Source organism: Eretmochelys imbricata, chromosome 7 (genome assembly GCF_965152235.1).
Source record: "Eretmochelys imbricata isolate rEreImb1 chromosome 7, rEreImb1.hap1, whole genome shotgun sequence".
NCBI lineage: Eukaryota > Metazoa > Chordata > Testudines > Cheloniidae > Eretmochelys > Eretmochelys imbricata.
In genome coordinates, this window is record NC_135578.1 from 56,646,933 (window position 1) to 56,669,948 (window position 23,016).

General features: G+C 50.9%; 1 protein-coding gene across 1 annotated transcript in view; it reads left to right on the forward strand.

Annotated features, from left to right (window-relative positions):
- The first annotated feature begins 560 nt into the window (after nucleotides 1-560).
- TLL2 (tolloid like 2) overlaps nucleotides 561-23,016 on the forward strand; it is a 175,352-nt gene continuing 152,896 nt past the window's right edge. Inside the window, exon 1 of the mRNA XM_077821485.1 lies at nucleotides 561-705. Within this exon, the coding sequence (XP_077677611.1) occupies nucleotides 561-705 (145 nt within the window). The remainder of the gene's footprint in view (nucleotides 706-23,016) is intronic.

The following is a 23,016-nucleotide window of genomic DNA, read 5'->3' on the forward strand; positions in this document are numbered from 1 at the left end:
TGCTGCAGCGCTGCGGGCTAGGTCTGCTCCGGGCGATGGGGAAGCCAGGGATCTCCCCCAGCGCTGCGGGCAGGTCTGGGCTCCCGGTCTAGCCCCGGGAGACAGGCGCGCAGGTGGGGCTGCGGGCTGGGGGAGCCCAGGTGCGCTCGTGGGCCCGGCTCTTTGCCCCTTTCTGCTTCGCACCAGCAGCAGCTCGGAGGAGGCGAAGGAACCTTGAGCCCGGAGCGGGCCCCCCACCCACAACTCTGCCCCGCCGCCGCCCCCCCCCCCCCAGGGCTCTCAGGGCTTCCCCTGGAAGGAGGAGCTGGGGCGCGGGTGCTTGCGGATTGGCTTCCCCCTGCCCTGAGTGACGGGGGCCGAGCCCAGCCAGGCCGCGGCGGGGGCGGGAGCCCGGCACGGCTCCTGCCCTGCCCCAGCTGCAAGCGCAGCAGCATCGCCCCCGGCTGAGGCAGCGGGCGCGGGGAGCTCCGTGCAGTGCCCGGCGGCCGCTGCAGCCGCCCCAAGCCCTCCCCGCCGGCCAGGGGCTGCGCGCTCTCCCCGGGCTCCGCTCTGCAGCCGCCATGGGCCGGGCTGCCCCTCTCGGGACCCTGCTGCTGCTGCTACTTCTGCGGGTGCCGGCTGCCCGCGGCGCGCCCGCCTCCTGGGCGCTGGCGGAGGAGGAGAGCCTGGAGCAGCAGCCGGGGTACCGCGACCCCTGCAAAGCCGGTAGGTGAGAGTGCCGGGGGCTCCCGGGCCAAGTTTGCCGGCACCTGGCCCCTGGCTGGGCAGATCCGCCTGCCCGCCCCGCTCGCAAGAACTTCCCTGCCCAGCGCTTCCTGGCCCGGGCTGGAGCTAGCAGCTGCCCCGGGGGGCTTGTCCCGTTCCAGGTGCGGCAAACAGCTGCACCGCGCCGGAGGCTGCGAAGGAGCCAAACTCCGGCTGCGCTCCCCGAGCAGAACGCGCGTTAGTGTCGCCGGGGGTTGAGAAGCGTGTCGAGGCTCTGGGCAGTGCATCGCCCCAGCCTGAGCTGGGGAAGTGACAGCAGGGACTGGGACCGCCCCAGGCAGGGAATAAAGCGGGGATCTTGCTTCCTGATTGAAGCAGCATCTCCCGGCTCCGAGATTACCCCACTTCGGATGAAAAGTTCCTCGTTTCTCTTGTAGCTGAGTGTCCGGGGGGGAGGGGTGGGGGAATAGAAGCAACCAGCCGGGAATGAAGCTTACTGCAGGTCTCAAATCCAAGACAGCCCATGTTCGCCTCCCCCCATCCTGGGCTGCAAACTCCTTCTTCCCCCCGTTAATTAGAGGAGATGGGGTGAGTCCAGTAAGCCAGCAAGTGATGGAGCGGGACAGCTCTCGCTCCATCTTGGGGCATTTTGAACATCTGGGGCTTTGCTTTCTGTAGGCTGCTCACTTGGGTTTGCATCTACAAGTATTCTGGGAGCACTGAAGCATCCGGACGCTGCTGGGGAGTTGTACAGCCCTTATGTTCTCTATCTGATGTGCATTTGTTACATCCACTGATTGCAAAAACTCTGCTGATGGATTTTATGAGTAACTCGCCCGCCTCATTTGTAATTGTGATCAAAATAGGAAATTCAGGTTGAGGGGTTGGGGCCGATTCCTTTCAAAGGATATGTTTTTTGCCGAGTGTGGTATTCTCTTCTGGTCACTAGGCCATGCAGTTAGAGATTTGATCTGACTCAAGTGCCTTAGCGATGGAATTTAAATTAATTATGGGCTTTCTTGAGTCTGAAATTCCACTCTGGAATCCAATGGTAATGAAGAAATGTTTTCTGAGCTTACTTCTGTCCGTTTCTAACAACAGAACGTGTGTATAAATACCAAAATATACTCGCCTGGCCTTATGGTACACCTCCCGCAGAGACAAGGAGCAATGTCAAGGCAATGCCAAAATCATTTCTGGGCATGTTGGCCCAGCTGCACCGTGTAAACTTCAGAATTGGGGTACGGAAGTCGTCCTGTCTCTGCTTTCTAATATGCTTCAGTGTTTTGTGAGCCTGGATTCCCGTCAGGATGCTGACCCTGAACCTTGTTTGAAAGCACTATCTTTCCTATCAGCCCTCGACTAGCAAGTGTCTGACACTTTTGAAGTGGGTGCCCTCTCTTGACTGCTGGAACAGGGCAGGGGTTTTCTCTCCTCTTCCCCCCTCCACCCCACACTCCATGCACTAGTCTTTGGGGTGGGGCAGTTCACTATCTGCTCCACAGGCTCCAGGCTTCTATGGGAAGGGCGGGTTGGGGTAGGTCTTGTCACACCTCTCCAGTAGCCGTGGTCTGTGGGCGATCCTTTCCCCAGGTGTGATGCCTCTCTGCTCAGAGCTTCCCCCAGCAGCAGCAGAGTGAAACCAATATAATCCTTGTTAGTTTCACTGCTTCCTTCCCTGCACGTGCTGCCTATGCCCAGGGCTGTGCTGCTGCTGCTGCAGGCTCCAGTGTGGTTCTTTTTTAGTTTTACTGAGCAGTATTGTCAAGACTTGTCCACATGTCCATTTCTCCAGCTGTAAATTGGTGGCAGTACTTATCTACCGGACTCATAACTGTCTGTAAAGTGATTTGAGAGAGTGCAAAATATTTTGTAAAGGTTAACAATTGAGGGTCCTCTCTGGAAACAGGGGTTTCAAACCATGGGAGTCCCCTCACCTTCAGCAGGAGGTGCAGGTGCTCAGCATTTCAGAAAATTGGGCCACTTTCAGGTGGTGCCGAAATGTAGATGCCCAGACTTGAGACTGTTGGTGTTGAGTGGTCTTTTCCCTTAGGTCTGTGCCCATGCAAGATAGAAATACCGTGAATGGGGCTTACCCACCTTTTTTGAAGTGCTCTGGCACCTGTAGATGAGTGCTATAGTAGAAATGCTATTTAATTAGACCAGTCAAGGTTGTGGGCTTATACCCAGCTGAATGCCATGTATGTGTCTCTGTAGACAAATACATTGGGGGAGGGGGCAGCTCTGACGGTAGGAGAGAAGCTATTAGGGAAAGGGTGGGAATTCCTTCCCCAAACTTAATGTTTCAAGGATCAAAGCATCTGGTTGCCTGAAATGCCAAGATATAACCACTGTTATTGCTACTATAAGCACTTGCATTCTGAACTATTACAGTTAATATTTCAGCACTTATCTATAGCACAGGAGAACAGAGTAATGTCTTAACAAGAAAGAGAATCCACTGGCTGTCTTGAACAATCACCTTGCTTCGTTAGAATTGTCAGTGTAATTTGCAAAATTGGCTATGCTTAACAGTTCTCATCAAGATCTACACGGGGTCACTAAGGTTTCTTAAGAGAATGTAGCAAATGTTCCCTGCTAGAACTCTGTGCAGGTATGGATGGGAAAGGTATAACCTTGAGATCTGCCTAAACCAATGGTGTTTGTCCTAACTGACTTGGTTAAACTGCCCAAGCCTGGGTACTGATCATAGTGAGGTTATCCATTTAAACAGTTTTGGGAGAAATTGTGGATACTTTGCAGACAGAATAGACACCCAATTCTGAAATGCTTGGCCTTAAACCATAAGGACTTGTCTACACACAAACTGGAACCAAAATAACAAAGTAGGCTGTAATTCACCTCTAGTTATTCTGGCACAAGTCTGTGCGCAGTTATTTTTGATTGTGTGTCCTCTTTTGATTTCAACTTGTCACTTAAAAAAAAAAAAATCTATGTATGTGGTGGAGACTCAGGTGTTTACAGGATCGATATCCTTCTAACTGCACAGTACCTGATGTGGTAAGCATGTATCTTTCCTTCCAGCAGGGGGCCTGGGAGACTGTTCCTACCAACAGAGACTGCAGGTGGGGAGAAGCATTGACTCATCTAGCCCCAGTGTGTTACCTTTGAATCTGGATCCTTGTCATTCAGGGCCACGTAGCAGATGCATCATGCCCCTCTGCCCATACAGATCTATCTCATGTCCCGCTTTCTACCGCTCCTTTAACTGGTGGCAGGTACAGTGATGTTTCTCACACAATTTTTTGCTGCCGGCCCCCAGGGGACAGCTTATCTCGCTGGCTGGTGGCAGATGCACTTTGCCCCACAGGCGTACCGGGTTCATGTCATTCCCTGCCTTGGAACTGGAGGCTGGTGTAAGCGTCAACAGACTGTCAGCTGAATGAGGAGTGCTGTATCTTTGTCCCAGTGCCTCGTCCATGGTGAATGAGAGGAAATTGCGCTTGCCTGATAATGTGTGATCCAACACGGTCTTCAGAAGACCAGTTGCCTGTGCGTACTCCGAGCTTTTATCCTTGTGTAGCCAGTGTATGGGAGGGGATGTGCTGTATGCATGTGCAGACCGATGCTGAAAGGGGATGGGCTAAAGGGCATAAATATGAGTCCTGCAAGTAGTAATTGATTTCCTTTCTTTGGGCTCTGTCCTCAGAGGGAATTGAAGCGCTTGCTTTCACTCTTAGTAATAGCAACGTGGCGGTGTCTCATGTCGTTACAGCGTGGACTTGGGTGCCAGAACTCCTGGGTCTGATGCTGAGTGACCTTGAGCGGGTCCCTTAGCCTCACTGCCCCTCATCTCCCTGGTCCGTAAAATAGGAATGCTACGGTGCCGGGAAGATGTCACTGGAAACCTTGGGGAGGGCAGGGTTTTTGGTGTGGAGGGGGTGGGAGTTGGAGGAGAGAGAGTTGGGACAGCAGTTGCACAGGTGGGGCTAAGGGGATAGCTGGCGTAAGTGGGGTAGTGTAGGCCCAGGATCCAGCGAGGGGGGAGGAGGAGAGCAGTGCAGTCCAGGAAATCCTGAGCCTTCTGGAATCTTGGAGCGGGCGCATACATGTCTGCAAGGCCCTGTTCTCCATGGAGCAATGAGACTAAACTCTGTGTAAAGGTGAGCCTGCCTTCTCCCTCCCTCCTGCCCTCCACCCCCAAACACAGGGCGCCGCGGCTCATAGTAGAAAATATTCATTGATGTAACAGTTGGGCCTGGCTCTTGCATTGTTGAAATGGCCCAGTTCCAAACCCTTCCCTGCACCCCCCACCCCCACTATGTGCCAGAGCAGTCTGGAGCTCATCGCTTGCTTCAGCACTCATCCCTCCCCAGGCCTCAGCTGCTGAACTCCCCTCCAGGCAGCCCAGCTTGCCAGCCTGTGCTAATGGCTCCCGCTGGGCGCAAGCTACACTCCAGCTCTTGCTCGCAGCTGCCTGGAGCAGTGCAGGGAGCTAGCGCTGGGACCCACCGACCCCCTCCCCACCCCCCTTTGTGGGGGGAAGATGGAGAGTGCAAGGCCGCGGCAGGCAAGTCCCAGCAGGGCAAGGAGACAAGACGATAGCCAGTGCCACAGCAAAAGGCTGCGTTCTGACACGTTTGGGGGAAATGTCTGCTTCCGAGGCCACAGAATCAGTCCATAGGGCCTGAACTGAGGCGAGGGGGAGAGTTCACACCTCTGTTTGTTTCAGGCTCCTTGGAGACTCAGGCAGGCATCGCTGCAACTGTTCCTCTCGGCTCACATTCTCAAGGTTGTTCCTGTGGCCAGGCAGCCTAGAAATATTCTCGTGGGGGGGAAGGTAGCCTGTTTGTTGCCTGGCACAGAATAGTGGGTGCCCAAGGATGCCCAGGGAGTCATGAGCTGAGTGGGGCCCAAGCAGGATTGTTCCCTCCAGTCTCTTCTGCAGCACTTTGTTCTGTCCCGTTTTCAATGCCCCAAGTAATGGGGCAAAACCCCTTCCCCTTCCCCTTAGAGATGGTGCCACATCTTGACTGATTTCACCTTGAGGGAAACGTCCCAATGTTTGGCGTGAGTTTCCCTTCATTTGGTTCTGTTGCCTGGCTCCTGGCTCTGCCTCCATGGAGGAGTTGTGCTATTTGTTCCAGAGGAAATGGGTTTTGATTGGACCAACCTGCTGCCCTTTGACAGTCATGTGCAGAATAGCGCCCACTCCACAGCGACTTGCTAACGCCCTGGAAGTGGTAATGACATGAAATAAAGGGGTGGGATGTCTGGATAACTCGAAATCACAGCCTAGGGCCTAAGTGCAGCAAACTTAGCCCCTTGTGGATGGAGCACAGGAGGTCTGGCACCCTGGCAAGGAATGTACAACACGGTCAGAAGCTAGCCTGTGTCACAGCCCCACACAGCCTGTTCCACTCACTGCAGTCTTCACAGTGGGATTTAGACCTGTGGGATTGGGAAGCACCTCGTTTAATTTGTGGAAATTAGAAGATTTGCAGAAACATTGTGTGGGTTCTAAATTCCTTCACCCAGGCCGGTTTGACTGAAGGATTTGACACAGTAACAACCCTGTGAAATTAGCAATCAGCCAAAACTGGAATTACAGTTACCAGGCTGCACACCTATGAGATTTATACACTCAACCAGATCTCAAGAAGTTTATAACCTCCACAGAGACCTCAATGAGCTTGCAAAGGGTTTAAGTATTCATGGTAATAACTCCAAAATTAACCACCCAGCCTCTTTTAATGAGCCTTATGCCCTAAATCATTCCTCTCCTGCCCACACACTAAGTCCTGAAGTCCAGATACAGTCCAGTGAACTAAGTCTTCTATAGGACAAATGAATCAACCACGCTACCGGTAGGTGCTCTTAGACTGAGTCGGTTTTGACATGCTGTTCCCAGAGAAGTTAGAAGACTTTTCAAAAAGTGAAAAACCCCACGCACATATCTCTAGAGCCCTTTGCTCAATTGATCTTGAGCTTTCCCACAAAAGTTCTCCATGCCACAAGATCCCAAATGCTAAATTTCAAGCAAGAAGTAGGTGGTTTAGGATTATTTTTTTAAACCATAGACATTAGATGGGGAATGTCCAATAAAGCTTACAGAGAAAACTGCCTTAAAACCCTTTCCACGACTGCAGCTCCACTGCATTGCATCTCCAACTGCAAACAGTGAGATGGCTACTGTGCGTGTGTACACTGTCTCCAGCAGCCTTTACCCACCTGTCCTCATTCACCGTGACCGTCTCTCAGCTGCAGGTCAGTGAAGCAATGTGAATAGTCAGTTCATTCCCAGACCACCCTGGGGAGACAGCCAACCAGGCCCTCCTGCAACCTGCCAGGGGAAACAGCAGGTAAGGGGTTAGTCTGTTGCATTTAACAACTTGAGAGCTTCCAGCCCCAACACTGGCTTTTTCCGTCTCGCAGCAACATCTGCATCAGTGCTAGGCTCTGCAGCCTGCATGCATCTCAGGGTCTCCCCTTGCAATAGAGGTATGCTTCGCTGACAGGGACAAGGTTGGGGGGGGGGGAGGAGGTGGCAGGTGGAGACAAAGCAAGGCTGTTCTATTGGTGAAGGCAAGAGGACTGAGAGTCCCGAGACCTGGCTTCTACTCCCAGTTCATTGGCTGACCTCTCATTTTCCACCTCTGCCCTATTTGCGAAGCAGCAATGATGCTAACCTGCCTCATGTGTCCAGGTCAGATGTCTCAAAGCTATCTGGAGCTCTCCGCTTCTGCATGATGCACTCTGTGGCCACCATGGCATCCTTAGCTGGTGAGCATCTGACACACACTGGGCCATGTGCCCCCGAGAGGCTAATCTGGAGCTGAGGGTACTCTGCACCACACAGGGTAATGCCCAGAGTCATCAGTCCACAGGTTGAAATTCAACTGTTAAGACTGCAGTGAGTGGAACATAATTATTTGGCTATTTTAGACTTCACTTCCTGTCCTAACCTATTGTGTGGTGCTGCTGTACACTGTTAAATAGCTGCCACATTGTACCCCCAGAAGTGGCTGCCTTTCATTGATGGCTGAAATGATCTATGTAAGTTCTGGGAGCCTAGGAACTGCAGCATGAATTTTTTTTTTTTTAAAAGGTGAGTTAATTAACCACACTGAGGGCTTTTCTCTTGATTGGCTCCCGACTACATCATAAGTGAAATAGGAGCTATAGGAAATTCATTAGAAGAAAATCTGTAAGTGCAACAAGAATAAAATTGTGTCAAGGGTCCAGGAAGTAGGAAAGAAATTAAATTAGGTCACACCAACCTTCTAGCCAGGTGTTTAAGAATGGGCAAGGGTTAATCTCACTATACACAGGGTTCCTACAGGCATCGCAAGCACGAGTACTCAGACGTAATGCTTAAATTAGAATGCAGGCTTAATCTGCGTGGACTGGCCGTGGGGTGTGTGTGTGTGTCTAGATCTAAAAGTATCTCCCTCTATTGCCGGGGTGAATGGACCCAGGTTGTTAGCTTGCAGGCAGTAGCAGACTCAGAAATGTCTCTACCTGGCCTAACCACTAGAGGGGGACAAAGAGCCATCCAAGTCTGCATTTGGGTTTATGAATTGAGCACCCCGCTGTGGGCTTGAATGTCTAAATGCGGGATCAGCACAGCTCATTGGTGGTGTCAGTGTTGCAAATTCACAAGTCAGCCCCTCCCTTGCAGAATATCTCCCCCTCCTGCCCCCCCCCCCGCCCCGGAGTGGTTTAAAAATTGATTCATTTTTGTCAAGGATTACCTATTGTACCTTGGGGCTTCTGTGCTGTTAGGGAGCACTGAGGTCAGGTTTCAACCTTTTCTCTAACCATGAAGTCTGGAAGCGTTTTTTTTTTAATGGAAGCAGAGATTCTCCTGGCATTGCTTGACTCCAGCAGCTGGGGCTTTTTGAAAAACTGCAAATACCGCCAGAGTTGACAGTGCCGACAATTGTCCCACAGCCTGTGTGTAAATCTTTCTTTCTGACCTCCCCTGTCTCCTTTTCTCTCTCCGTGGCAGGTCTCCGCTGTCTCCCCCAGGCCTATAATCCATGTCCTTGATTCTTCCTACCCTTTGGCCCCTCTGTCATACCTGTCCATCTGTTCCTCTCTCCCCACTGCTAAACCCTTCTCCGTGGTAGTCTCTTGCTTTAGCCCCTGTAAGTTTCTCCCTGCACTGGTCTGTCCAGAATATCGCCATATCGCTGCCACTGTGATCTTTCTCTGTTACTGTTTAGCTACATCCTCTCCCAGCAGCTCTCTGCCTACCACCACATCACAACCCGGTTCATCATCAGTTGGCACATCCTGTCTGTCCACCTCAATGCTCATTTTCATCTCCCTCCACCCCCGTGACTGCCCCTAGGTCTCTGGCCTACCTACTGCTCCTACCTTCTCTGCTTTGTGCCTTCTACCCTGCTGCTCCCTAAGCCTGGAACACACTCCCAATTTGTGTTTGTAAAGTGCCCTTCCCCCACCCCCTTTCCAGATGGCCCTGGTCTTCCCCCCTGCCCCATCATTAATGCTTATGTTCTCGCTTACCCAAACTGTAGACTTACTTCATGCCATGGCTTCATTTTCTGTGTCTCATTTAGCTCTTTGGAGCAGGGTACCTGCTGTAATGAATGTGCTCCCTTACTAATCTCCCTTTTCCTCTCCTCGACCCAGCTGGAGAAGATCTGGCCACCTGAGAAGCAGGGACCCAGATGAGTACCTAGTCAGAAGAGGGCGCCGTGATTCATTATTCCATTCTCCACTGGAGAGTCTGTTAGATTTCTTCCTCAGGGTGCTGTATGATTCCTTATGCGGAGTCCTCCTGCACAGCTTAGTACAGGGTTTCCCCGCAGGTAAGTAGGTTCCTATATCCTTTCCCTGTGGGGACACCAAATACTCTTGCTTCCCTGGATCCTAACGGTTGCAGGGGTCAGTCTGCAGCCAAGCTGCCTTCGGCTAGTGCTGAAATCTGCCCTCTCTGCCCCGTGATACTGATGAGCCATTGGCTTGATCCTGTTGAGCAGGTTTTTTGGCTTTTGTCATCTTTTCTATCTGAGCCTCTGACTGAGTTAAGGTTACAGAAATGTTTAGCTTCCCTGGCAGAAGAGAGGATACCTTGTTCAGCATTTTAATCCACTCCAGCGTTTGCAAGGCTGAAAGATCCCCTGCAGGGAGCGGCTGACTGGGAGGTTGATTGGTTATTGATTTAGAAATCCTGATGACTTGTTGTTTTTCACTTGGGCATGTTTACTATAGGCAAGCTCGGCACTCCTAGAGTTGTTTAATGGTCTAAAAACAGCCTCTTCCTGTTTAACCGATATAAATTGCCTTTTATTACCAAGGTCTGCAGCAGCTTCCCGAATGTGCAGCGGCTCAACATCACATTAAGACTTTGCCCCAGAAGTCGTTTTGAATCCTCATAAACTTTGGCCCCTAGGAAAATGCAAATGGTCAAAGTTACTGAATTCAGAATATATAACAACGTGGGAAATGAACTGTTTGGAGAGAAAACTCTCTGGAAGAAATGTGAGAGCTAGGAGAAGGACTGCTGAATGTTTTATTTTATCCTATTCCAGTCAAAATCTGCATCAGAATAAGATGTACCGGTGACCCACCAGCTCAGATTTCTCAGCAGCCAATATGATTTTTTTTTTTTAATGCAGTACTGGGAAGAATTCAGAATTACCTTTACAGAATTCACACATCTTAGTGTGACCATTACCTGTCTTCCTCGGTTCTCCCCCAGGCCTGGATCTTTCTGTCTTTTCTCAGTCTCCACCCCCAGATTTTCCATGCTAGTCCCAGTCTTCCTCCTTCCATTTGCCCCTGCTAGCTTTCTATCTCCCTACAGAGCCAGCCTTCTTCCCTCTCGGCTCTGTGTCCCAATCTACTACCCTCCACCACCCCTCCCCATAGGTCCAGTTCTTGTCCCTTCTGCATGAGTCAGCTAGCTTCCTTCTCTCAGCCTGGGTGCCAGCTGGAGAGGCCCTGAGGGTAGTGGCAAGTCTCCTGTCTCTTGGTTCTGGTGACTAACAGCCCACAGCAGTTAAGAGTAACAATTGCAGGGGAAGTCCTGCTCAGCCCCAGGCTCCTGGAGCATGTTCGGGGCAGATAGAATCTTTGGATAAATAACCCTAACAAGCCTCTACTGAGCATGTGCAAACACAGGCTCTGATTTCCCTGGGGGTGCTGACTCCACCCCTTCCCCCAAGACCCCACCCCTGCTCCGCCTCTTTCTTCCCTGTTCTGCCTAGCGCCCACTGGTGGGCCCCACCAATCAGCTCCTCCCACTCCCCCGCAGTGCACCCCGACCTCACTCCACCCCCTCCCCTCCAGTACCACCTGCCTGCTGCTGAACAGCTGATCCGTGGCGGGCGGAAGGCACTGGGAGGGAGGAGGAGGAGTTGATCGGTGGGGCCCACTGGGGGAAAGTGGGAGGAGCTGATTGGTGGGGGCCCCCAGTGGGTGCTAAGCATCCACTTTTTTTTTCTGTGGGTGCTCCATGGAGTTGGGGCCTATGCGTGCAAACTAATTTTTTGAAGATTTGTAATTTGGGCAAATTTTCAGAGGGGTGGCAAAAGGCACATTCTTGGCACCAGGGTGATTTCCCCCCCCCAACAAATTCCAAGCCCTTGCTCCAAACCATGGGGGCACTGATTTCTCACCCAAATGTCTGAAAGAATTTTTTAAAATGTGGGCCACGTGTTTTTCTTTAAGCTCAATCTCAGAAACAGCGAAGTGTTTTATCTTAAATGTTCAAAAAACCCAAACTGAAAACAGCCTGAGTCAGACACCCAGAGTGGAAAATTTCAGCCCAAATGGTTAAAGTTTGGCAAAGTTAAAAGCAACTAAAACCATTTGGAGTACATAGTAGATTCTCTGTAACTTGAAAGTCTTTAAATCATGATTTGAGGACTTTAGTAACTCAGCCAGAGGTTAGGGGTCCATGACAGGAGTGGGTGGGTGAGGTTCTGTGGCCTGCGATGTGCAGGAGGTCAGACTAGATGATCATGATAGTCCCTTCTGGCCTTAAAGTTTTGAGTCTATGATCCACCTGTCCGGTGCGCTATTATTGTATTGATTGCTAGATGCAATTGTAAAGCCGTGCTCCTCATTGTCACTGAGGGATGTAACTAGGGCGGATGCAAGCATGCCCACCAGGCCACGGTGTGGTGGTGCTCAAGTAAAGGTGGTGCTAAGGGTAAATAAATTCTTAAGCTTGGATAGGCTGATGTTTCTCAGAGATCTGAAAAACCCACACCGCTAAGCGACAGAGCTATGCCAACCTAGGCCCCGGCATAGACACAGCAAGGTCGTTGGAAGCCTCATTAACCTAGTTACTGTCGCTCGGGGAGATGGTTCATACAGTGACAGAAATACCCTTCCCATCACTGTAGTCTGTGTCTATACTATGTGGTTATGCCAGTATAGTTACGGCACCGTAGCTATGCCACTGTCGTCCCCGGGGAGTTGACGTGGCCTTAACTAGAGCTGGTTGAAACATTTTGGAACAGTTGCTGTCAGAAGATGTGGTTTGGTTGAAATGTTTTGCAGGAACGTCTCTGTTTCGACAATTTGACAGAAGTGTCAAAACAAATCATTTTGTCATGTTTCATTTTGATAATGTCAGTGTTTTCTTTTGACTCGGAGGATAATATTTTAATACGTTTATATGTTTGTACCTTGTCAAAATGTTTCAAAGTTTCTGAATCAAAATATATTGGAATTCCCATTCTGTGAAAAACTTGACCATTTCAACTTTTCATTCCAAATTTCCACCTGTCAACCTTTCCCGCTGGGTGAACGTTCTGTTTTCCAGTCAGTTGTAATTCTTCCCTTGGTTTTTGTGTCTTACAGGCAGCAGTTCAACCCCCAAATTTAGAGGGTTTTTTTAAACAGATGCTTTTTATTTAATGTTATCTTGGTGCTTGTAACCCCAAAACCACAGCTTTCTGCTAGTGCAGGGAAATCAGACTCTGACATGGCTTGTTTGAGAAAAGTGAAACTGACCAGTTTCATTGGGCTTGTCTTCGCTGCATTGTTAGCTTGAGGTATACCTCGGGTTTTGCTGCTCACTCGATTCCTGCCCACACATGCAAATCTCTAGCTTAGGTTAAGGGGTGCTTTAAACTTGAGCTAGATGGCCTGTCAGAGAGGTGTTGCTGCTGACACTCCAGCTAAGTTAATGCAGTGTGTGTGCAACAACTTGATTTCCAGCTCAGCTGCTAATCCAATCTCTGCTCATCCAATTGCTCTGTGTGGCTGCTCTCATGTGAGCGGGCAAGAACTCGAACGTATGAACTTGAGCTAAATGGTGCAATGAAGACAATCCCATTGTCCAAGCAGAGTGAAATCTGCAAAGGAAGCAAACATACATCAGTGGTGAAAAGTACATTGGATTTTAAAAATTCATTTAGCTTTTAATATTGAAGTAGTTTTTGTGGTGCAGATGAGTAAATTTTGCTTTTAACAGGGCTTCCTTATTTATTGAAAAAAGAAAAATACAATGTGTAGTTTCAATACAAAAGCAAAATGCCAAGATCTCTCTTTTAATAAGTGGGTCATATTTTTATATCTGTAGCCAGGTCCACTAGGAAGAAAATAGTTTTTAACAAGAAATGTTTAATTTCATAAATGAATGCTAAGCACTATTTTCTTATAGGTCGTGACTGACCATCACTGATCAGTTCTAGTGACAGCGCTGCAATAATCTTTCCGTAAGTGCAGAGCTCGTCTCCAGGGACAGGGACTGTCTTTGAGCTGTCGGTACAGTGTCTACCACTGAGCAGCCTGTGATGCGTCTCTTAGGCGCTACCATGATACAAACAGTGTCGATGATTGTGATTTTTCTGCCCTCGGCTCTATCCAGTTTAGGAGAGCAGAGGCAAATCTCTGGTGAGCTCCCCCCGGGGTGGTCTGTGTAACTGAAGGTAGGCCTTTTATTGCTGTATTGGACCTGCAGTTGACCATTCAGACAGGGCTCACGTGGTGTTGGTTAGCTGTGAGAAGCGAATGCCTGTAATGTCTAACCTTTGATGTGATTGGAAAGCATGCACTCTTCGGATAGCATTTCCCACCCACGCCATCACTGCGACCTGCTGCCTGTGGTTCATTTTTCTGGGCATCTAAATATGACTTAGGAAAGATTCAGTAGCCTAGTAAGTAACCTCTTTTAATAGGGGGAAGTGAGTTCCCATCATGCTTGGTTAGATATGATTGATTTTGATTTTGCAGCCTTGTGCACTATAGTCCCTTCCTTGCTGTATTTAAGTGACGAGACATTGCAGGATTTGCTAGGGGTATTGCTGGCTCCTGGTGACTAAGCATCAGAATTTCCTAAAGTCCTGTCTGTCCTGTTCTAACACTGGGACCAGTGCACGCAGATTTTTCCATTCTGTACGGTGACATGATTATAGCAGTGTCCGGATAGCACCCTCTTCAGTTGATGCTGCAAAACGTTTGCTGTGTTTACACTCTTCGCTCTTCCGAAAAGCATTCATCTCCATGGCGGACTTTTTCCCCCACCTGGTCAGCAGGACTCTGCTTGCATTCTCTGGCCCCACTGCACAAGCTATCCTGTATTAGTTCCCCAAGTCCAACCCCCAGCCACACCCATGCCTCCTTCACTCAGCCCCATGCCGCAGTTTTGGGTTTTTTCTCCCATTTGTTACTAAAATGAAATGGGGGATGACCTATCTTCAACTTCCAGCCTTTGCCTGCCAGGTTGAAGAGTCCGCTGGTTGTCAAATGTCTGTTCCTCAGGTAGATAGCTATAGACTGGGAAATTAACCAGAATTACTATTGTGCCTTCAATTCACAACCTACCTTCCTAAGAGTAGATCAGCACTAGAACAGGTGATCAAGGGAGGTTGTGGAATCCCCATCAGTGGAGGTTTTTTAAGAAGGTTGGACAAACACCTGCACGGGTGGTCTAGGTTTACTTGCTACTGCCTCAGCATGGGGGATGGACTAGGTGATCTCTGAAGGTCCCTTCCAGCCCTGTGTTTCTATGGTTGTGGGGTGGTCATAGAACAAGATAGCGTTAGGAGCTTTCCTGGGCTGTAGGCAGGAGCCAGGGAGGGAGAGCGGGCAGGTTACTGAGGCCGGAAGGCAGCAAAGGAGAATAGAAATAGCTGGTTGGTTTGGGCTGTCCTGTTGATTTCTCCTTGCATAGATGTGTTCTGATGACTAAGGGTGACAGTGGCCTGTCCCTGAGATGTTGTCGGAGCTTGGGGACTATGATTTGGTTTACACAAGAGGGACTCACTTGTGAGAGACTCTTGGGCCAAATTTCCCAAAGGGATCATGGGAAAATGTCTACTTTGCACCAAGTTAGTAATTAACCTGACCACACGCGGAAAACGTAACTGTCCCCTGCAGTGCTATTGCACCGGATTTGGAGAGCAAATTCAGCCCTTAGTGTGTGTACAAGGGGTTTTGGTCCTGCTGGAAGTGCATGTTTCAGCACAGTGGTAGTTACGGAGCTGCTGCTGATGCCACCGTGAGGACCTGTGTGTCCTGGAGGGCAACTCAGGGAGACATCTCAGTCTGCACTCCAGAAACTGCAGCTTCGTTCAGCCAGGATGCTCCAGCTGAGCTCATGTATTGGGGGTCAGGAGCAGGGGCAGAGCTTTCTCACTCCATGGGTTTTGTTTTAGAAAGAGCTTCTGCCAGCAGCGTGGCTAAGCTGGCATCGGACCACTGCTAGGGGCTGTTGTGAGCTTCCCTTCTTCCTAAGGAACATGTAGGGACAAGCTTTGCTTGGAGACAGAGCTGTCCAGAAGGGCAGAATAGGGAGCTGTGCTCTCCCGTCCCAGCCAAATGGCTGTCTGAGCGCCCAGATGCAGTGGTGATGGGCAGTTCAGGAGTGCAGGCAGTAATCAGAAAGCCAAAGGAATAAGTTGTTATAATGGAGGGCTGGAGCTTATAGCTGGGGGCGAGAAGGGAGTTTTGAAGGGTGATTTGAATGAGGAAAGGGCCTGTTCTTTTGCACAGAGCAATAAGGGAAGCTGTTCCAGGCAAATCTCAGTGCTTGTTGCCTTCTGAGTGCTTTATTGACCTTGACTCCTGTTATCATGGTGGGTCAAGGTGAGGAAATGCTATCCTGCACAGCCTGACTTATGTGTATCGGTCTCTTTGTATAGTCTAGGCCTTATTTATTCAGTGCTTGTGATCCAAGCCTTGAGGGTTCAAAGGTGATGAGCCAGGCCCATGGAAACAGTGTGTCTCAAATCACAAAATTTAAAAAACAGCGTGTTGATTTTTTTTTTATTTGCATTTCCGAACCTCTAGGATTCACGTTTTTCAGCTTTTTCTTCCCCCAGCTGTGAGGACAACAATATACCGCTAAAGAAAACGAAAGCAGAAATTCTCATGTAATCACCTGACTCTGGGAGCTGGGGGCTTCAGAACAATGTCAAACATGGCAAGACTCTTGATCCCCTGGGGGCATTGGGCGGTGCTGCGGAAGCACGTCCTAAGACCCCGTTGAAGCCAGGGCTGGCTGCAGGGTTTCAGCACCTCTTAACATATGTGACTTCTGCAAGGATGGTCTCACTACAGTTAGAACTCAGGGGAAATCCTGCCTACCAGACCTGTGCTCAGACCACTGCCTAATCATGCCTCTGCCTAATCAATGCACAAGTGGTGCAGGCTGGGTGGTAGGCCGAGGGGTTATGCTTAGCTGTTTCTGACCTTCACTTTGCAGAGGCTTGTGAGGGGGATGCCCCATTCTCTGCTCTGTAGTGCTGTTATATAATGCAGGTGGCTGCTTCTCGCTTAAAGCCTCTTCTGCTCCCTGCCCAGTGAATGAGTGAAAGGCTGGAATCTACCTGGTTTCTGAGGCAGTGCAGGAGAGGGGTGGGTAGGTTGTGGAACCAGTGCGCTCTCCCAGGCTGCTCCGGGCAGTTGTGATGCAGACATGCGGGAAGGTCTGTGTACCCCAAGGCCCTTATTACTGTTTTTTAAAAACCTGCAAGCAGACCTTTGTTACTCTTCCATGACGTGCTCCTTGCTTTGTCTCCGCTCCAGCCCCCTTCCTGGGTTTGCTAACATGCACGAATGCAGAGGCCTCAAATTTAGGTTCATGGTTCCAAAGTTCATGGTCCTGAGAATAAACAAAAAACTATTGTGGTGGCAGAGAGCTGGGTACCCCATTAACCCAGAATCATGAATATTTATAGTGCTGGATTACAAAGGAACATAGAGACTATATTGTATTTCCTAGAACTTTCTTTCCATGGAGTCCTTTCTTGGCAGGCCACTTTAATGTAAGCTTTGCTTATTTAGTCGCACACTTTAAGCCGATTAACTTTTTACTAATAAAATGTGTGTTGACTCCCTTTGTCTGAGCTCCTGTTTGTTTGTACCTACACTCCTGTGACAAAGCGTCACGGAGAACTTGGCTAAATCCCCCTGCTGGAGGCTTTAAATGACCTCAATGGGTTGGTGTGTGATTTCTGTCTCACTGTTTCTGGGTCCCTCCCCCCCCACATTGCTGCCTCGGGAATGTGCCTTGTAAGGCAAACATTTTGAACGTTGGTTTGTTACTGTAGCCATTCCCAATGATTCCACTGAAACAGCTTTGCCAGAGCTGATCCTTTCCATCGGTGTCAGTGCTTACACTGGGAATGTGGCTGGTAAGAATAAGCTCTGACAATTCCAGGAGCACACAGTAGATTATTGCTAATGGAGGTAAACCAGGGACATTTTCCAGCTCTAAACTCCAATCCAGGACTGTGCGTGTTCAGTAATTTCCCAGTCAGGAAATGAATTTCCCCTCTTCTGCTATGGATTCTCTTGTTTGCATTGACATGTGCTGTGTGTATTACAATAGGGCACATACTTAATATGGCTTTCTCGCTCTCTAGGAACTTCCCAAAGGATTGGCTGCACCTGGACAATGGGGATGACAACATGTGTCTTGTGAGAGAGTTTGGAGACCCTTTGTTTAAATGAGCTCTGTAGAGCTCAGGATTAGCAGCTGCTTGGCCACTGCTGGCTCTTTGGGGTAGATGGTTAAAGGTACCTAGGTGCCTAGAGGTGAATATTGGAACCTATTGTGATGTTCGCCTATCTGCATCTCTAGGCACCTATATACCTTTATAGATCAGGCCCTTCATGTTCACGGGCCAGTGTCACTGGAGCCAAATTTGCCCCTTCTCGATGGCATTTTAATGCTGACCTCCAGCATCCCTCCATTCATTTCTTTGCTCCCCTCTCTCCACTCCAGTGACATAGTGACAGCAGCAGCCACAACCACTAACCTGCTTTCAGGCTGACAGTTCCCAGGCCTGGTCTCCAACCCTCGGGGATTCAGAGCGGTTCAGCTGTTTGAGTAGGGGAAAAAGTCCTTTCCCTGTTGGAAGGAAATTCTTGGGGCCATCTTCTTAACTGCTCCAGCCCTGCAGTGGCTGGGGGCAGGAAGTGTAATTGGCAGGGAAAAGATGGGCCCTGGGGTGTTTCTGGTGGATTTGGCCACGTTCCGAGCCTACGGAAGTCCCAGGCTGCACGTGTGGGGTGCATCGTGGGTGTGGTTTTGGGTAGCTCAGCATGAGAGTAAGCGGGGCTGAACTGTGCGTGCCCAGCTGATGCCAGTGTAGCGAGGGTGCGACCTGGGCTGTGCAGAATCCCTAGCCTCCCTGTGTATCCTGAAAGGGGAGAGCTCTTCCAGTGGGCACAGCCGGGAGGGCAGTGCCACCGCTCCACCCACCCTCACAGGGAAACTCCTGAGGGTCTAACCACTGTGAGGGATCTGCAGAGCAGGGGTCTACCGCTCCTATGGGCCTCTCCCCATTGCACATCCCCCTTCTCCAGCTTGGGAAGGGTCAGAGCCAGGGACTGGGAACCATACGGTCACAGGGAGCTGCAGAGAAGCTCCAGGAACTGTGGACAGATCCCCCTGTGGAACAAGCTGCCGGTTGGACGTTACAGCGGGGGGCAGATTGATGGGGGAGCAGCCGCAGCTGGACGGGGGAGCCGGTGCAGAGGAGCCCAATGAGAGACACTAACGGAGCCTGGCCTGGAAACCTGAAAGCTCCTATTGGCTTGAACAGAGACTGCGCTGGAGAGGGTGTGCCAGGCACGAGCCCTGAAGGACCCTGACTCTCGCCTGGACTGCCCCAGGGCCAAACAGCAACCGCTAGCCCTCGCTGGGAACTGTAACTGTTTAAACCTCTGTATCTCGGGTATCTGCACCCTTTGCTGCCAGCCCTGACCCCATTCCCTTTTCCTGAGCTGTGGGTCTGAGTGGCTGTTAGGCCCCCACCAGGGCTAGCACCTACAAGGCCTAGCTGCTGAAGGGCCTACAGCGCTTGTCTCCGAGCTGTGGTACGCTGGGCAACACAGTAATTACCAACACTTTCCTGCTCCTGAGGGGAGGGAAGGGGGCAAAGTGCTAGCTGTCTGGAAGGAAGCTATGCGAGGTCTCTGGTCAAGACCCCATCCCTTGACGGCCACAGTCACCTTGGCTATTAACCCTGCGGGGAGAGGGATTGAGGAGGCTGGGGTGGGACAGAGGGGGCAGAAACTCGCTTTGCATGGGGTGGGAGGTGCACCCTAAGCATGGGCGGTGGGAGAGGAAGTGGGGGGGGAGTCAGCGTGGGGTGCTGTGCATGAGGAGCGGGGGGCAGTGCAGGTGTTTGGGAAAGGCAGGGGAGTGGGTGGAGTCAGGGACAGCAGGGCGGGTGCTCTGCATGGGGAGCTGCTGAGATTCAGAGGGGTTGGGGGAGGGAGCTGTCTTCAAGCTGGGGAAAGGGGGTGCTGGCAGTTCATGACCCTCTCACTAGGTGTAGCTGCTCCTGATCCCCCCAGTTCCTATCTGCTCCCTGATCCCGGGTGCCACTGCGGCTGCTCCAGCTCCTCCACTTCTGAGCCTGCAGAACAACTCCCTTAAGAAAAATGTGCAGGGGTGGGAACTTAGATCAGCCCCCCAATATTTCCAGGCCCCCCTCAGACTTTCTCACCCCCAGTCACTCACGTTTCAGACCCAGGTAGGGTGCAGGTGCTGCCCTGGTCGATCTCATGATGGATGAAGAGCAAGTGTCTGCACTGCCCGTTTCTCAGTCCTCCTCCCTGCTGCCTTCGATGTCATTCACCAGGGGTTGGTGAGCCAGCTAGCCCGTTGCTCCCATCCTGCCACTCCTCTCTTTGAACCCCTCTGCTGGCTGCCCAGATCAGGTCCAAGCAGCTTGTCCTCCCCTTTGAGAGCTTTCACAGCTCTACCGTACCCTGTGATCCACTCTTGTCTCTTAGCAGCTCGCCCCTCCTGGGTCCTGCTCGCTGCAGCCACCCTCCACCCCTCTGTTAGCGTCTCCTTTTGCGGTTGCGTCCATGCTGCCCCATGTGAGTGGAAACCACACGTAGATCAAAAGGCAGGATCTTCCGAATCCATCCTTTGCTGTGACCCCTACAGGAAGTCACCAGCCAGGGAGGCTGCACAATCCTGGGTGCCTATGGAGCCGCGCTATTTGATTTCCCTGACTCTAACCCTTTCTTCCCTCTTGGCTCCTTCGGTCACACTGGCTGCAGCTTGTCTCACATTTACCTTGCAAACTTTTTGGGCAGGGATGGATTTGAACCCCATTCATAGGAGGTCCCGTTCTGACTGGGCATTTATTATGTGTATTGTGGTAACCCCTAATCAGCTGTAGACTCTTGCTGGAATGGATGTAGTTCAGGGATGGCAAACTATGGCCTGCGGGCCGCATCCGGCCCATCAGATGTTTTAATCTGGCCCTCGCGTTCCTGCCAGGGAGCGGGGTGGGGGCTTGCCCTGTTCCATGCGTGCCATGGCTCTGCATGGCTCCCAGAAACAGCGACATGCCCCTCCTCTGGCTCCTATGCGTAGGGGCTCCGCACGCTGCCCCCGCCCCAAGCGCCAGTCCCTCTGACTGGGAACCGTGGCCAATGGGTGCTTCAGGGGCGGTGCCTGCAGACGGCAGCGTGCAGAGCCACCTGGCTGCACCTCCACTTAGGAGCCGGAGAGGGGACATGCCATTGCTTCCAGGAGCTGCTTCAGGTAAGCGACGCCCGGAGCCTGCACCCCGACCACCTCCTGTGCCCCCACCCCCTGCCCCAGCCCTGATCCCACTCCTGCCCTCTGAACCCTTTGGTCCCAGCCTGGAGCATCCTCCTGCATCCCAAAACCCTCATCCCCAGAGCCCCCACCCCCAGCTGGAACCCTCACCCCCCCCCCGCCCCAGCCCAGAGCCCCCTCCCGCACCCTGAATTCCTCATTTCTGGCCCCACCCCAGAGCCCACACCACCAGCCGGAGTCCTCATCCCCTCTCACACCCCAACCCCAATTTCATGAGCATTCATCACCCGCCATACAATTTCCATACCCAGATGTGGCCCTCGGGCCAAAAAGTTTGCCCAGCCCAATGTAGTTGCTCTTCAGTGGTTATACTCCTCCCTCTGAGAGGCTTTTGAAGGTAGCTTGGGGCAATTGTTCTACCCCAAATGACACTCGTGCAGGGTACCGGGAGAGGTCCAGTCTGACACCTTCCTTGTGAGGCCACCTGGGAAGGTATTGTGCTGATCAGGGATTGCAAACAGCTGGCATGCACCCATGTGCCATGCCATTCCCACTTTGAGGCTACTTCCTTGTTCTCTGAATCTCATCTTGCATGTTGAAACAGAGTCTCTAGCTGTTATGGTTGCCAAGCACACCTCAAAACTTCAATGTGACTAGTGTTTCCCATGCAGAGAGGTTGGAGAGACAGCTCGGTGGTGTGAACTGCTCCATGCATCCCAGATGCCCACAGGCAGTGACTGAAATGCCAACGTTGTTAACTATTTTGTTGCTTGTGGGATAAAGGAGAGGGCGGGTCGCAGACCTGCGCCCTGGGCTGGGGGTGACATCTCACATTGGCGTCTGGATGAATTAATTCACTTAATTTCCCACCCGCTGCGGTCAAGGAGGAGCTGGACCTAGCAGACCCCATGGGCATGGTCAAGCCCCACTAAGAGGAGCGAGGCTCCAGAAGCCCAGTGACAGCATGACTGTATTTTGAACAGCTCCACGATCTACTGTGCACAGCGTCTCGCCTTAGTACCCCCCATGGGCGGAGCTTATTGTGTGGGCAGAGTTTGGAAGAATGCCACCTCTTCTTCCCCAACCCTGGCCCCGATAGCAGCTGGTGGTTGAACTAAAGCATGTGAGCTGGGAGCAGGAATCCCTGGGTGAAATTCTGTCTGTAGGAGGTCAGATGAAGTAATCATAATGGACGGTCCCTTCTGGTCTGAACGCTGTGAAATTGGTATTGTCTGCGTGTGACCCACCTGGAAGGAATGCCCTAGTGCCTATAGTACGTGTGGTGGTCTGAGGTGTGTATGTGACGTCTTTAAACAACTCTGTAATTCCTTCGTGCTGCTCCCGTCTGTGAAAGGCACTACGACTCCTTAAGGACTCCTGAGGAGCAGAGTTTGAAGTTTATATGTGAATCGGTTTTTGGAGATGTGTGAGAGAGAAACTTTTGACAGGTAATTGGCAGGGTCCCTTTTCTATTCTGTATAGTGTCCTGGACTGCTCTCCTCTCTGTAATGCACTACTGGATTTGACTAACGTCTGGTTTGTGCTTTCTCATCCCTGCTCATGGGGAGAATTGCGTGTGCAGATTAGTGCATTGTGTTGTGGTATGGATTTTTTTTCCCTTCAAATTCCGTATCTTTAAAACCGCTTGTGTAACGTATCCCAGACTTTCCAGAACAATTCCCCACCTCGCCCCAGAGTGTGTATCGTGCGATGTTTCAGGTAGCTGGAACATAGGGTATGCTGGAACAGTGTTCGTTAACAGCTTATGTAAAGTGCTACACAAAAGAAGCCGTCTGCAGCTCGCTCACTGACCAAACCAGTGGTGCTGGAACTGGGGGTACTGGGGGTGTGGCAGCACCCCTTCGCTTGAAGTAGAAATAACAACCCAAATTCCATCATCAGCACCCCTAGACAAAACCCAAGAACTATGCTACGTATTCTTAAGCGCCATCTACGGACACCTTATCTATTAGCTGTAGTATTATGCAGGGCATTTCTGTGCAGTGGGGATTGGCAAATCAAGTCACAAGCTAGCATTAACCTAAATGCCAGTAGGTTAATGCCTCTATAATTCTTTTTCAGTTTCTTTTCTAGACTCTTGGGTACAGACGTGTAGGAAAGACAAATGAAAAGGACACAGTAAACTGTACTTACACTAGAGATTCAGTATTTTATACTTTTATAATTCCTATTGTGTTAATATTAATACCGATGAAGTATTTTATATTTCACTTAATATAAAAGACATTCAAGAGCATTTTTGTTGATGTTGATCTTTAAGGGTGCTGTGGCAAGATGGCCGATTTTAGTTTGGGGGGTCCTGTGCTTTT